Below are 16,121 nucleotides of genomic sequence, written 5' to 3'. Positions count from 1 at the left end.
ACAATAATGTATGAAAATCCCTAATTTTTCATCCCATAAACAACAACCACCAACCTTGAGTTGGCAGCACCTGGTAGCATCCAAATGAACAAAACAACCGCCAATCTTGAGTTGGCAGCACCTGGTAACCTCCGAATGAACACAACAACCGCCAATCTTGAGTTGGCAGCACCTGATAACACCGAATGAACAAAGTTTGCCGGGCCTGGAAATGGGGACACAATGTAACTGAGATTGCATCCCAAATGACACCCTATTCCCTACATAGTGCATTAATTTTGACCAGGGCCCATAGGGCACTGTTCAACAGTAGTGCACTATGTAGGAAATAGGGTGCCATTTGGGACTCAGGCTGTGTGTTGGTAAACAGATGGCTCAAGGTGTTGGGGAGTGACCCTCCGTCACAGGGTGGGCGGGGGGCTGCCATGTTGTCCCCTATCAGACTAGAGCGATGGTGCGTGGCTATCTGGGGATAGGAGGGGATGGGACAGTGTGGTCCCCAGTCATACTTTCAACCCAATGAGGGGAGGGCCTGGTGAACACATTTGCCACTCAATGACATGCATGTGTGTGTGTGTTTGTGTGCGTGTACATTTTTATGTCTGCATGCGCTTGTGTATATGACAGATGTGTGTGTGTGTGTGTGCTCGTACAGCTGAAGTCTGAAGTTTACATACACCTTAGCCAAATACATTTAAACTCAGTTTTTCACAATTCCTGACATTTAATCCTAGTAAAAATTCCCTGTTTTAGGTCAGTTAGGATCACCACTTTATTTTAAGAATGTGAAATGTCAGAATAATCGTAGAGAGAATGATTTATTTCAGCTTTTATTTCTTTCATCACATTCCCAGTGGGTCAGAGGTTTACATACACTCAATTAGTATTTGGTAGCATTGCCTTTCATTTGTTTAACTTGGGTCAAACGTTTTGGGTAGCCTTCCACAAGCTTCCCACAATAAGTTGGGTGAATTCTGGCCCATTCCTCCTAACAGAGCTGGTGTAACTGAGTCAGGTTTGTAGGCCTCCTTGCTCGCACACGCTTTTTCTGTTCTGCCCACAAATGTTCTATAGGATTGAGGTCAGGGCTTTGTGATGGCCACTCCAATACCTTGACTTTGTTGTCCTTAAGCCATTTTGATACAACTTTGGAAGTATGTTTGGGGTCATTGTCCATTGGGAATACCCATTTGCGACCAAGCTTTAAATTCCTGACTGATGTCTTGAGATGTTGCTTCAATATATCCACATAATTTTCCTTCCTCGTGATGCCATCTATTTTGTGAAGTGCACCAGTCACTCCTGCAGCAAAGCACCCCCACAGCATGATGCTGCCACCCCCGTGCTTCACAGTTGGGATGGTGTTTTTCGGCTTGCAAGCCTTCCCCTTTTTCCTCCAAACATAACGATGGTCATTATGGCCAAACAGTTCTATTTTGTTTCATCAGACCAGAGGACATTTCTCCAAAAAGTACGATCTTTGTCCCCATGTGCAGTTGCAAACCGTAGTCTGGCTTTTTTATGGCAGTTTTGGAGCAGTGGCTTCTTCCTTGCTGAGCGGCCTTTCAGGTTATGTCGATATAGGACTCGTTTTACTGTGGATATAGATACTTTTGTACCTGTTTCCTCCAGCATCTTCACAAGGTCCTGTGCTGTTGTTCTGGGATTGATTTGCACTTTTCGCACCAAGTACGTTCATCTCTAGGAGACAAAACGCGTCTCCTTCCTGAGCGGTATGACGGCTGCATGGTCCCATGGTGATTATACTTGCGTACTATTGTTTGTACAGATGAACGTGGTACCTTCAGGCGTTTGGAAATTGGTCCCAATGATGAACCAGACTTATAATAATAATAATAATATGCCATTTAGCAGACGCTTTTATCCAAAGCGACTTACAGTCATGCATGCATCATTATTTTTTTGTGTGTATGGGTGGTCCCGGGGATCGAACCCACTACCTTGGCGTTACAAGCGCCGTGCTCTACCAGCTGAGCTACAGAGGACCAGACTTGTGGAGGTCTACAAATATTTTTCTGAGGTCTTGGCTGATTTCTTTTGATTTTCCCATGATGTCAAGCAAAGAGGCACTGAGTTTGAAGGTAGGCCTTGAAATACATCCACAGGTACACCTCCAATTGACTCAAATGATGTCAATTAGCCTATTAGAAGCTTCTAAAGCCATGACATCATTTTCTGGAATTTTCCAAGCTGTTTAAAGGCACAGTCAACTTAGTGTATGTATACTTCTGACCCACTGGAATTGTGATACAGTGAATTCTAAGTGAAATAATCTGTCTGTAAACAATTGTTGGAAAAATTACTTGTGTCATTCACAAAGTAGATATCCTAACCGACTTGCCAAAACGATAGTTTGTTAACAAGACATTTGTGGAGTGGTTGAAAAATGAGTTTTAATGACTCCAACCTACGTGTATGTAAACTTCTGACTTCAACTGTATATATGACAGCTGTGTGTGTGTGTTTGTGTGTGTGTGTGAGAATGCATTCCTCATCTGAGGTAATGGCACTGTGGGAGCGTGGCCCCAGGCACTCCTTTTGTCCTCTTTACGTCACTGTGAGTGAGTGTGAGCAGGAAAGGGACAGAGACAGAAAGACGGCAAGCTGTGTGTGTGTTCCCATCCGCGTCACCAAACACCAACTGCCTGGCAGTCATCATCCTGAGAAGTGGCAGGGATTTAGTTTAGCCAAGCCCTTACCTGACTACATTTTGAGGGGAAAGTGTGTGTGTGTGTGTGTGTGTAGATGTGTGTGCGTGCATCTGAGTAGATACTGTGTGTGTATGCGTGTATAGGACAGCATAGTGCGTGAGAGTGTTCCTGTGTGTGTGTGTGTTTCAGACAACTCTATTTGAGGTGGCAGGCACAGGTGCGCTAACGGGATGGCAAGCTCCAGCAGGTTATTGGCTGACAGATGGAGCAGAAGGTGGGGTGGGAGGGGCAGGTAGGGATGGTGGTTGGGGGGCGGTGGAGGATGCTTGGTGGGGACCTGCCATCGTTCGAACCTTCGTAAGAGCATCTCTAAATTCCGAGCCGTTTCCCAAAACTGCCTTTATTAACATTGCACTTGAAATAGCTCGTAATCTAACGCTTGCCTCAGACCACTCATAGAACAGCTAAGTGCGTCGTTAGATCACCATTTGCCCTCCCGCGTCACTTTACACACAGAAAATCTCTGCTAAACATAGAATGAAGATGTTTATCTGTCTCTCTGTGACCGCCCAAAAACGTCATACTTTAATATAAATAGCCTCAAAATGTTATAATATTTGATATACTTCCGAAAGTATTCACACCACATTGAGTTTTTCCATATTTTGTTGTGTTACAGCCTGAATTCAAAATGTATTAAATTGAGATTTTTTTATCACTGGCCTACACACAATACCCCATAATGTCAAAGTGGAATTATGTTATTCGGAATGTTTGCAAATTAATAAAAAATGAAACGCTGAAATATCTTGAGTCGATAAGTATTCAACCCCTTTGTTATGACAAGCCTAAATAAATTCAGGAGTAAAAATGTGCTTAACAAATCACATAACAAGTTGCATGGACTCACTCTGTGTGCAGTAATTGTGTTTAACATGGTTTTTGAATGACTACCTCATCTCTGTACCCCACACATACAATTATCTGTAAGGTCCCTCAGTCGAGCAGTGAATTTCAAACACAGATTCAACCACAAAGACCATGGATGTTTTCCATTGCCTCGCAAAGAAGGACACCTATTGGTATAAAAAAGCAGACATTGAATATCCCTTTGAGCATGGTGAAGTTATTAATTACACTTTGGATGGTGTATCAATACACCCAGTCACTACAAAGATACCAGTGTCCTTACTAACTCAGTTGCAGGAGAGGAAGGAAACCGCTCAGGGATTTCACCATGAGGCCAATAGTGACTTTAAAACAGTTCAAGTTTAATGGCTGTGATAGGACAAAAGTAATACTGCAGAAAATATTGCAAAGCAATTCACTTTTTGTCCTGAATAGAAAGTGTTATGTTTGGGGCAAATTACTGAGTACCACTCTCCATATTTTCAAGTATAGTGGTGGCTGCATCATGTTATCGGTATGCTTGTGTAACAGGTCAAAGAATTACAGATTTTTGCAACCGTTCATTTTCTATTTTTTATTTTATTTTGTGAGTTGATTTCACCAAAATATTGTATTGTTCAGCATTTCGTGTAGTCTACAGATATTGGGAGAGTTAGTTGTGTAAGTGCGCCCTCTAGAGTGTTGGTTTGGTTATATGCGGAGGGGTGTCATGCTTTTCTCAGTCTGCATTGTACTCGGCTGGGAGAGGTATGTGTTCACTTCGGCGTGATATAAACTTGATATACCTGTTAAAACTAAAACGTTTCAGTGCACATAGTAACTTGTATGTATATTATATGATGAGTGTACGTACATTTAATCAAGCTGTGTCATGAATTTAGCTATTTTTGAGAGTTTGAGAAATTGCTAACTTAGCTAACCTCGTGTTTTGTTTAGCTGTAAGTTAGCAATCGTCTATCCTCTTGTGATGAAGCCCACGTTGTTTTTTTTATGTTAGGCGGATTCTGGTCGAGGGTAGAGTTTTGAACATTTTCTCTCCTTGATGTTGAACAGGTATGTATTCCCTATATCAGGTTAAAAATATGTGTTCATTTAAAATGTTTTCATGTATTGATTAGTGTTTAATGGCACTGAAAAGCTCAAATGTGAAGGATTACATGTTGCTTCGTGCATATTACTGTATGTATTACCTATTTGAAAGATGGTTTATGTCATGTTGCACAGTATTAATGTAAAGGCTAAAAGCTCAGAGTTTTTGGCAGAGATAACATGCAATATGACACATACATAAGATATACACCAGATGCAATGTTTATTTTCCAATTATGTTGTATTTTATTCCTTGGATTTTTGAATGTGATTATATTCAGTCTGCATTGTACTCGGCTGGGAGAGGCGGATTCTGGTCGAGGGTAGAGTTTTGAACATTTTCTCTCCTTGATGTTGAACAGATTGAGAGAGTTGTACACAATAAAGTGCCTTCAAGTACGCCAGTGTCTTGTCTTCAGTGCACCGGAACACAACGCAGTAGTCGGCGACGAGCAGACCGCGCCGGCTACATTGGTGCCGTGACCCGGATTATCTTCGCTTCAGATCATCGCCAGGGTGATCGCCGATGGTTGCTGTGACGAGTAGGAACCTCTTCGGAACGTTACAAGTATAAGGGCAAACATTAATGTGTAAATTGTAGCTCTTAATTGCTTACCTCAGCTACTTCTATCATTTTACAATTTTTTTTTTCATATTCACATGTTCTGGTGATTCACATATCATTACCATAGTCTATTACAACTTTCTATTTAAAAAATAAATAAAAAAAATGACTGATGGTAAGGATGCGCAGACACCATTTAGTGTTGGAGATGCTGCAGGGGTAAGCCTGGGGAGGGGCAGGTTTATGAGTATGGTGGAGAGCACGCCGGTTAGGGGTGCTGGTATACTAGGCAGACCTGTACTCTCGTCCAGACGCTTACGCACTGATGAATATTCCCCCGCACCACACATGCGTAGCTTAGGAGATGCTCCAGACATTGCAAGCAGCGTTAGTTCAGTGGGCTGTCCTGCATTTTCATACACTCACACCCAAACAGATGAACATTCTCCACGTCAGCCAGTGTCTAGTTCACATGTGAGTTCTGCAGACCTAGGGAGTCTCATCACACAGTTAGCTCATGAAATAGGAGAGAACATTGCTAGCCAATTACAGAGATCTGTTGGTAGTGCAGATAACCAAACCACTCCTACGCCTAGCCTGAACTTAGGATATGGACAGTCTGATTTGAACATGACAGGAGTAAAGTTAGTCATGAAGACAGATGTCAAAGAGCCGCCGTACTTCAGGGGTGATGGAACAGACAAACACACAGTGCATGAGTGGGAAGAGATTATGAGCATTTACCTGAATAAGAGGGGTGTACACCCGCAAGAGCACTCCCAGGAGATAATGTCAAGACTAATGGGAAAGGCTAGAGACATTGTTAAAGTTACCCTGCGCAGTATGCCATCGCTGCAGCCAGCTGAGAACTCCAAGCTCGTCTTTGATATTCTGAAACAACATTTCAGTGAGTTAACCTACTCCTCTATGCCTTTAGCAGATTTCTATAACACACTTCCTCTGGCTGGAGAAAGTCCCATGGACTATTGGATACGCTTGAACAAGGCTGTGGATGTCGCAGATGAGTGTCTGAGAAGGCAGGGGCGAAACATTGAGGACCCCTCTCACGAAGTCACAATGATGCTGGTGAAACACTGTCCCGACCCCGCTCTTGCAAGTGTCCTAAAGTGCAAAACAGCTGAAAAGTGGACAGCAAATGAGATTCAGGAACACCTCGTTGAACATCAGAGAGAGGCTAGAACAATGTGTCAAGCCAAATCTTATCGGCCAAAGAACATTGGTGCACATGCTCAGGCATTAACCACAGAGACAGTCGCTGCTGAAAACCCAACAGACCTTACTGGTTACCCAAAGGCAATGGGGCTTCCATCCTCTCCTCAGACAGAGAGCGTCTGAATGCAGTCTCTCATTGGCTTGCTGAACCGTGTGCTAGAGCAGACGGCACACACAACAGCAGTCGTGCCACCAAGCAGGGGGCCAGCAGCCATTGTTCAGAGTAGATGTAAAGTCTGTCAGTCTGCCGAACATTCAACTACTGCACACTGTAGACAGGCGAACCTCTGTATGGGCTGTTACAAGCCCGGCCACTGGAAGAGAGAATGCCAACAGCGCCGGCCAAGAATTAACGCTCAGCCACAGTTAGCGCACACACCACCTAACTCTGAGCAATTTGGAGCCAGTTTAAACTAGATAGCTCACATACGGAAAGGGGATGTGTGAGCATTGAAGATTCAACCCTTGAAGAAAGTGAAGAATTGAAGGAGATGTATGTCAATGTCTGTAAAGCAATGTCTGATAATTACACGGTAATTGTTCAGAATATTCACAGAGTTGAGACGTTCAGTGAGTTATTTCACGCACCGGTGACAGTTAATGGCTGTGCTCAGTTGCAAGGGCTCCTCGATACAGGCTCAATGGCCTGCACGATAAGTGAAGAGGCAGAGCAGAGACTACTATCGGATAGCGTCTTGACCCCACATCAAGAAATCTCACAGCATATCATCCTTGTTGGCTGTGGAGGAGTACAAGTGCGCCCCAAGTGCATGTATGACATGGAACTAAGTCTGTATGGGGTAAAGTGCATGGTCCCAGTTCTGGTGATCACTGGTCAGAAAGACGACATAATAGTAGGCACCAACATGTTGAAACGTGTACTGCATCAGCTGAAAAACGAGAACAGTTATTGGACACTTATCTCGAGCAACACAAAAGGGTCTCCAGATGGCGAACAGTTTCTAGAAATGATGACCAGTCTCACAAGATGGAGGGGTGAAGATGTCCCAGGAAAAGTAGGGACCGTGAAGCTAACTCAGGCGGTGACTCTCCTTCCCAAACAAGAGTACCTGCTGTGGGGAAGACTGCCAAGTAATATACCCAAGTCACCTGGGAGTACAGTTATGGTGGAGCCTACAACCTCCAGGTGTGTGCCTTGGGGCATTATGGTGGGGAGAGTGGTAACACCGCTATGGGGAGATGGCTGGACTCCCATGAAAATCACTAATATCTCAGACAAACCACTCACACTGAAAAGGAACAGCAAGCTTGCGGACGTCTCTACTTGTGTTGCAGCTAAAGATCTCACACTGTTCCAGGGTTCCTGTCAGAGTGATGCTGGCTCTGTTAGAGTGACTCATGTGGAACAGAAAGACAACGGTGACCTGAAAGACAGACTGCAGAAGTCTGGTCTAGGAAATGTCGACATTGATCATTGTGAAGCGAGCCCCTCCACCAAGCTCCAACTTGTGACATTGCTGGAGAAATATCAGGATATATTTTCAAAGCATAATCTTGACTGTGGAGAAGCCAAGGGCTTTGCCCATAGGATCCGCCTCACTGACGACCGTCCCTTCCGTCTTCCATATCGCAGAGTGCCGCCAGCCCACTATCAAAAGCTGCGCCAAGTTCTCACCGAGATGGAGGAACAGGAAATCATACGGAAATCAATGAGTGAATATGCTTCTCCACTCGTGATGGTTTGGAAGAAAAATGGCGACCTCCGGATATGCACAGACTTTCGATGGCTGAATGCAAGAACTATCAAGGATGCTCATCCTTTGCCCCATCAATCGGACTGCTTGGCTGCCCTTGGCGGTAATGCTGTCTTCAGCACCATGGACCTCACGTCTGGATTTTATAACTTGCCCATGCATGAGGAGGACAAAAAGTATACCGCCTTCACAACACCATTAGGCCTGCACGAGTATAACAGAATGCCACAGGGGCTTTGCAACAGTCCAGCGTCCTTCATGAGGATGATGCTGAGTATCTTTGGCGATCTTAACTTCAGCAGTCTCTTGTGCTACCTAGATGATCTCTTGATATTTGCCCCCAATGAACAGCAGGCCCTCAGCAGATTAGAGGTTGTTTTCCAGAGGCTACGGGAGCACAATCTAAAGTTGAGTCCAAAAAAATGCCATCTGTTGCGGAGATCTGTGAAGTTTCTCGGACACATCGTTGACAGTGACGGTGTTGCTGTTGACCCAGAGAAGGTCGAGGTCATCACCAAAATGTCAAAGAGGGACTTGATGGAAGATGATGGCTGCACTCCTTCAGTTCGCAGAGTGAAGTCGTTCCTGGGGATGGTATTTTATTACCAACACTACATACCAAATTGCTCCTCCATCGCAAAACCCCTGTTTGCTCTCACAGCTGGCCAGAAACGGAGAGGAAAGGCCGGGAAGTACAGTCAGAATGCGGGAGTCTACAGAAAGCTCAAACCTGCGGATTGGACCCTTGACTGCGATTCCGCTTTCGCCGGCCTTAAGGAGAAGCTCCTGAATTGTGTGGTCCTTAGCCATCCAGACTTTACTAAGCCCTTGGTTCTGTCCATTGATGCATCTCTTGATGGCCTTGGGGCGGTTCTGTCCCAGATACCAGAAGGAGAAACGAAGGCACGCCCGATCGCCTTTGCCAGCAAGACCCTCACTGGCTCACAAAAGAGGTATCCTGCTCACCGACTGGAGTTCTTGGCGCTCAAATGGAGTATTTGTGAAAAATTCAGCCACTGGTTGAAAGGCCACACTTTTACAGTGTGGACCGACAATAATCCTTTGACCTATATAATGACCAAACCAAAACTTGATGCTTGCGAACAGAGGTGGGTGGCAAAGCTTTCCCCCTACACCTTCAGTATCAAACACATTCCTGGGGTAAAGAACATTGTGGCAGATGCCCTGAGTAGAGATCCGTTTGCTAAATCAGTGAGCCAAAGGTTGATCAGTGAGCCCTATGGAAGTCTTTTGGCCGAGGCGGAGGGAACCAAAGAGGAGAAAGTCCAAGATCTCTTCCGGAGTAAGACCCAGTGTCTCCAGGCACTTGATGCAGGGTGCTGTGTAACTATGGACCCCACTCAAGACAGGCTGGCCGGCAGTCAAGAACCCTCTCATGTGAAATCTGCTTGTGAAGCTCATGTAGAGTGGGAAAGGGGAGCAGAGATAAGAGCAACACAGTTTCTCAATGTTCTTCCCCAGGCGGTGCCCTCAGAACAAGACACACTTCCAGCCCTCTCCATCGGCGAGCTGAGGCACAGCCAGGAAATAGATCCAGTTATCAGGGAAGTCCTGCCACTCATTCAGAGGGGTGAGTCACCACCTAGGCGAGGGAGGAGGAGGTTAGCTCTTACGACCCAGACACTGTGCAAGCAGTGGCATCATCTAAAAGTCCAGGACGGAGTCCTATATAGGGTAACCAAAGACCCATTAAGCAGAGAGAAGAGGTATCAGTTTGTGCTGCCTGCTAGCTTGAAGGCCAAAGCTCTCGCTGGTGTGCATGATTTCGCTGGGCATCAAGGGCAGGCTAGAACAGCACACCTCGCCCGACAGCGTTTCTTCTGGCCGCAAATGGGAAGAGACATCAAGGAATATGTGAAATGCTGCCAACGCTGTATCCTTGCAAATACCCCTGAACCAGCTGCCCGAGCTCCCTTGGAGAGCATTCGCACTTCGGCACCCATGGAGCTGGTGTGCATTGATTTTTGGAGTGCTGAGGACTGTAAGCAAAGATCTGTCGATGTGTTAGTCATAACAGACCACTTTACAAAATTGGCTCATGCCTTTCCCTGCGTAAACCAAACTGCAACGCAAATAGCAAAGAAGTTATGGGATAACGTATTCTGCATCTACGGTTTCCCAGAGCGAATACATTCTGATCAAGGGGCCAATTTTGAAAGCAAACTCATAGCTGAACTCCTCAGCCTCACAGGGATTATGAAAACACACACAACAGCATACCATCCCATGGGAAATGGGCAAACCGAAAGGTTCAATAGGACACTTGGCAGTATGTTGCGTGCCCTATCCCTGACAGCTAAGCAACACTGGGCCCAACAGATACAGACTTTGACTTTTGCGTATAATGCCACCACTCATGAAACAACTGGATATCCTCCATTCTATTTGATGTATGGTCGAGTCCCCAGACTCCCAGTAGACATGGTCTTCAAACAAGTCTTGAGGGATCCAGTCGTGGTGAATTATAAGACCTATGCAGAGAAACTGATGGCGAACCTCCATGTGGCTGCCGACATAGCTCAGCAGCATGCGAGGAAAGGACAGCAACATCAAGCTGATGGCTACAACAAGAGAGTTCGTGGAACCCACTTGAACATTGGCGACCGAGTTTTGTTAGCTAATAAAGCAGAGAGAGGGAAGAGGAAGTTAGCGGATAAGTGGGAAGCCACTATGTATACCATCATAGACCGGAACCCTCAGACTCACGTTTACAAAGTCAGAGACGAAAGTGGGAAAACAAAAGTTGTTCATCGGAATTTGATGTTGGACGTGAGCTTCTTGCCCATGCCAGAACTAAGCGATGAAGAGACGAATGGAGCTGCCTCGGATGTGGCCAGTGAGTTTCAGCCTCCTTCTGTTGATGCTTTGAGTGGCCTAGCAGTAGATGCTTCTGAGGACCGTACATGTTCGTGGTTAAACGCATCCTCTGACTCTGAGTCTATTGGAGAAGCTGATGAGTCTGAGATGGAGAATGAGATGCCCCACTCTCTGTTCAGGAAGTCTGTTCAACTGACACCCACGAGAGCCCAGTCTAAAGAGGTCAGAGGCCAAGGGGAAAATGAATACTCACCTGTGAGAGACTTGTCGGATTCCAGTGACCCCCCTGATTTGCACATGACTGACACTGACTCTGTTGCCCCAATTGATGTTCCTGACTTAGATGAGACAGGGTCTTCGGACGTCAATTCACCTGTTACACTGATTGATAGTCAGATACCCTCCCAAGTACAAGGGTTTGAAAGTCAGGTTGTCAGAACACGTACTGGCAGGGTTGTTAAGGCAGTCGATCGCTTGATAGAGAACATGGTGCAAAAACCACTCACCAAGGGTTTTGTTACAGGAGTCAGAAGGTCACTGTCTTTCCGTTCTTTATTTTAGATACATTTTTGAGATTAAGATATTTTTCTTTATTACCAGTAGTATGACCTGGGTCATGAGATGTTCATATTGGAGGGAAAGTGTTCCAAGATTTCATATGGTGTATAAGGCATCATATTCACTAGAAGGGGCAGTAGCCTGATCAACTGCTGTTTTCTTTTAACTTACTTTGTAAGTAGCTTTATACGCTGTATATGGGAAATGGAGTCCCAGGGCTATCTTGGACCAAGTGGACAAGAGTTTTATTCTATATGTTTTTGGTTCTTTTCCACCCTCGAAATGCGAAGGATTTTGGTGAAATTAAAGAGGGGTGAATGTAACAGGTCAAAGAATTACAGATTTTTGCAACCGTTCATTTTCTATTTTTTATTTTATTTTGTGAGTTGATTTCACCAAAATATTGTATTGTTCAGCATTTCGTGTAGTCTACAGATATTGGGAGAGTTAGTTGTGTAAGTGCGCCCTCTAGAGTGTTGGTTTGGTTATATGCGGAGGGGTGTCATGCTTTTCTCAGTCTGCATTGTACTCGGCTGGGAGAGGTATGTGTTCACTTCGGCGTGATATAAACTTGATATACCTGTTAAAACTAAAACGTTTCAGTGCACATAGTAACTTGTATGTATATTATATGATGAGTGTACGTACATTTAATCAAGCTGTGTCGTGAATTTAGCTATTTTTGAGAGTTTGAGAAATTGCTAACTTAGCTAACCTCGTGTTTTGTTTAGCTGTAAGTTAGCAATCGTCTATCCTCTTGTGATGAAGCCCACGTTGTTTTTTTTTATGTTAGGCGGATTCTGGTCGAGGGTAGAGTTTTGAACATTTTCTCTCCTTGATGTTGAACAGGTATGTATTCCCTATATCAGGTTAAAAATATGTGTTCATTTAAAATGTTTTCATGTATTGATTAGTGTTTAATGGCACTGAAAAGCTCAAATGTGAAGGATTACATGTTGCTTCGTGCATATTACTGTATGTATTACCTATTTGAAAGATGGTTTATGTCATGTTGCACAGTATTAATGTAAAGGCTAAAAGCTCAGAGTTTTTGGCAGAGATAACATGCAATATGACACATACATAAGATATACACCAGATGCAATGTTTATTTTCCAATTATGTTGTATTTTATTCCTTGGATTTTTGAATGTGATTATATTCAGTCTGCATTGTACTCGGCTGGGAGAGGCGGATTCTGGTCGAGGGTAGAGTTTTGAACATTTTCTCTCCTTGATGTTGAACAGATTGAGAGAGTTGTACACAATAAAGTGCCTTCAAGTACGCCAGTGTCTTGTCTTCAGTGCACCGGAACACAACGCAGTAGTCGGCGACGAGCAGACCGCGCCGGCTACACTTGTAATCGTTAAACACTGTGGAGTTTTTCAGGATAAAAAAGAAACGGAATGGAGCTAAGCACAGGCAAAATCCTAGAGGAAAACATGGTTCAGTCTGCTGAATTCACCTTTCAGCAGGACAGTAACCTGAAACACAAGGCCAAATCTACACTGGAGTTGCTTACCAAGAAGACAGTGAATGTCCCTGAGTGGCAGAGTTACACTTAAATCTACTTGAAAATCTATGGCAAGACCTGAAAATGGTTGTCTAACAATGATCAAAAACCAATTTGACAGAACTTGAAGATTTTTTTAAAGAATAATGAACAAATGTTGTGCACAATCCAGATGTGGAAAGCTCTTAGATACTTACCCAGAAAGACTCACAGCTGTAATCGTTGCCAAAGGTGCTTCTACAAAGTATTGACTCGGGTGTGAATACTTACAGTATGTAAATGAGATATGTCTGTATTTCATTTTTTATAAATCTGCAAAAATGTCTAAAAACATGTTTTCACTTTGTCATTATGGGGTATTGTGTGTAGATGTGTGAGAAATATATATATTTAATCAATTTTGAATTCAGGCTGTAACACAACAAAATGTGGAATGAGTCAAGGGGTATGAATACTTTCTGAAGGCACTGTATATATTTTTTATTATTTTATTTTTTTATTTAACTTGGCAAGTCAGTTAAGAACAAATTCTTATTTACAATGACGGCCTACCCCGGCCAAACCCAGACGATGCTGGGCCAATTGTGTGCCGCCCTATGGGACTCCCAATCACGGCCGGATTGTGATACAGCCTAGAATTGAACCAGGGTCTGTAGTGACGCCTCTAGCACTGAGATGCAGTGCCTTAGACCACTGTGCCACTGGGGAGGTGTGAATGCATATTATATACACCTCATATGTGACTAATAAGACTATGCAAGTAGCTTATTGAAATGTTTCTTTATCTGACTCCATTTAACATTATAGTAAAACCATGTGCAATCAAGTATTATGCATTTAGTTGACTGAGATCAAGGAATGGTCATGAGAAGCGAATATCAAAGCAAATATTATTTAACATCTTTGTCAAATGAATGGATTCACATACAAGGCATAACACGTAAGTTACAAGGCAATACGGACATTAACAAATACTAATTCTAGGCATGTAGATCCTAAGGTTAACTTACAAGACAAAACATTGACATAGACAGGCCTACTAGGCCAGAGGCCCAGAAGCCTAGGAAATGAGAAAATATCATACAACCTTTCTCCAATGGACAGTATACAGGATAAGAGAGAGAACAACAGACCTTCATTTAATTTATAACATCTGAAGGTGTAAAACCTACCACCATTGACCAATCAAACGATACCAAGTTTACACTAACCTGATCACCCAAGCCCCATCTCCACAAGGTGTCACAGCATCTAAAGGCTTGTGTGGGGGATGAGACCAATGTAAATGAGACAGAATTACTGAGAGGACCATAAAATCCCTTTGCATAGAGTAATTTAAAATTCAACCTGTACAGATATAAGTTACCACAGAGATCATACATCCATATAGATAGCATCAGAGTTCTACTCAGAGGACAAGTTTCAGATATGTACCGAACATGGATACTATAGCATTATTCTATCACACATTCAATAGTCCACCGGATACTGTAACAGAGAGATACATTTTGGCCCATCAAAGGGGGAAGGGTGTACTGGTCCTTAAAGCATTGTCCTTTGTGTTTTGCTGGGCCAATTGCCATGTAGCCCCAGGTGACAGAGAACACATAGTTTAGTGCCGAGCCTACACAAGCGTAGCAAGGATACATTTATTTTTATGAAAACTGAGATAACGGAATTATACAATAGCTACATTATTAGGCTAAATATTGACATCACTTTCATGTGCAATCGATAGACCTACCTAATATTAAGCCATTAGGCTACGTCTGAGCCGCTTCCATATTCGTATCTATTAGGCCTATAGGTTACTATTACCTAAAAGCTCACGCATTTCACTGTAGCCTAACCAATAACCTAAAGGTCAACATATTAGGTCTATGCTAAAGATGGGCAACTCCAGTCCTCGGGGAGCCTGATTGGTGCCACGTTTTGCCCCAGCCCCAGCTAACACACCTGACTCCAATAATCAACTAATCATAATCTTCAGTTTAGAATGTAATTAGTTTAGCTGTGTTTGCTAGGGATGGGAAAAATTGTGACACCACTCCGGCCCCCGAGGACTGGAGTTGCCCATCCCTGGCTATGGCAACGTCGCTTAACTTGCTACTTCATGAACTTGCTAATTCATGTTGAATGATTTTAATTATTTTAATTGTTTAATTATTTAATTGTAGATTATCTGTAGGCATACTTGAATGCCAATTCTTGCCTGCCATTACGCTACAATGATTTGTTGAGCCATTACGAAAACCATTGTCATCGCACACTACATGACCAAAAGTATGTGGACACCTAGTCGTCAAACATCTCATTCCAAAATCATGGGCATTAATATGGAGTTGGTTCCCTGCTATAACAGCCTCCACTCTTCTGGGAAGGCTTTCCACTAGATATTGGAACATTGCTGTGGGGACTTGCTTCCATTCAGTCACAAGAGCATTAGTGAGGTCGGTCACTGATATTTGGCGATTAGGCCTGGCTCGCAGTCTGCGTTCCAATTAAACCTGAAGGTGTTCGATGGGGTTGAGGTCAGGGCTCTGTGCAGGCCATTCAAGTTTTTCCACACCGATCTCGACAAACCATTTCTGTATGGACCTCGCTGTGTGCACGGGGGCATTGTCATGCTGACACAGGAAATGGCCTTCCCCAAACTGTATATTTTTTATTTTTGTAATTTTATTTTTTATTTTTTGGGGGGTAGATCAGCTTTAATATTGCAGATAGATTGTAACTTCCATCAATGTAATTGTCTGCATCACTTCCAATCCCTCATATGTTTTATTTTCTCGCAAATATATATATATACAGTGGGGAGAACAAGTATTTGATACACTGCCGATTTTGCAGGTTTTCCTACTTACAAATCATGTAGAGGTCTGTAATTTTTATCATAGGTACACTTCAACTGTGAGAGACGGAATCTAAAACAAAAATCCAGAAAATCACATTGTATGATTTTTAAGTAATTAATTTTCATGTTATTGCATGACATAAGTATTTGATCACCTACCAACCAGTAAGAATTC

At 43.5% G+C, this 16,121-nt stretch overlaps 1 protein-coding gene across 1 annotated transcript in view; it reads left to right on the top strand.

Annotated features, from left to right (window-relative positions):
* LOC311112983 (uncharacterized protein) overlaps positions 1-16,121 on the top strand; it is a gene marked incomplete at its 3' end in the record, with an annotated part of 154,558 nt that overhangs the window by 100,042 nt on the left and 38,395 nt on the right. Inside the window, exons 12-14 of the mRNA XM_084156109.1 lie at positions 7,788-9,581; positions 9,666-9,774; positions 10,624-11,243. Of these exons, the coding sequence (XP_084012235.1) occupies positions 7,788-9,581; positions 9,666-9,774; positions 10,624-11,243 (2,523 nt within the window). The remainder of the gene's footprint in view (positions 1-7,787; positions 9,582-9,665; positions 9,775-10,623; positions 11,244-16,121) is intronic.

The sequence above is a fragment of the Coregonus lavaretus genome (assembly GCF_964263955.1).
Source record: "Coregonus lavaretus genome assembly, chromosome: 39".
Classification (NCBI taxonomy): Eukaryota; Metazoa; Chordata; class Actinopteri; order Salmoniformes; family Salmonidae; genus Coregonus; species Coregonus lavaretus.
The sequence above is the reverse complement of the archived record's forward strand: the minus strand, read 5'-3'. Positions and strand labels throughout refer to the sequence as shown.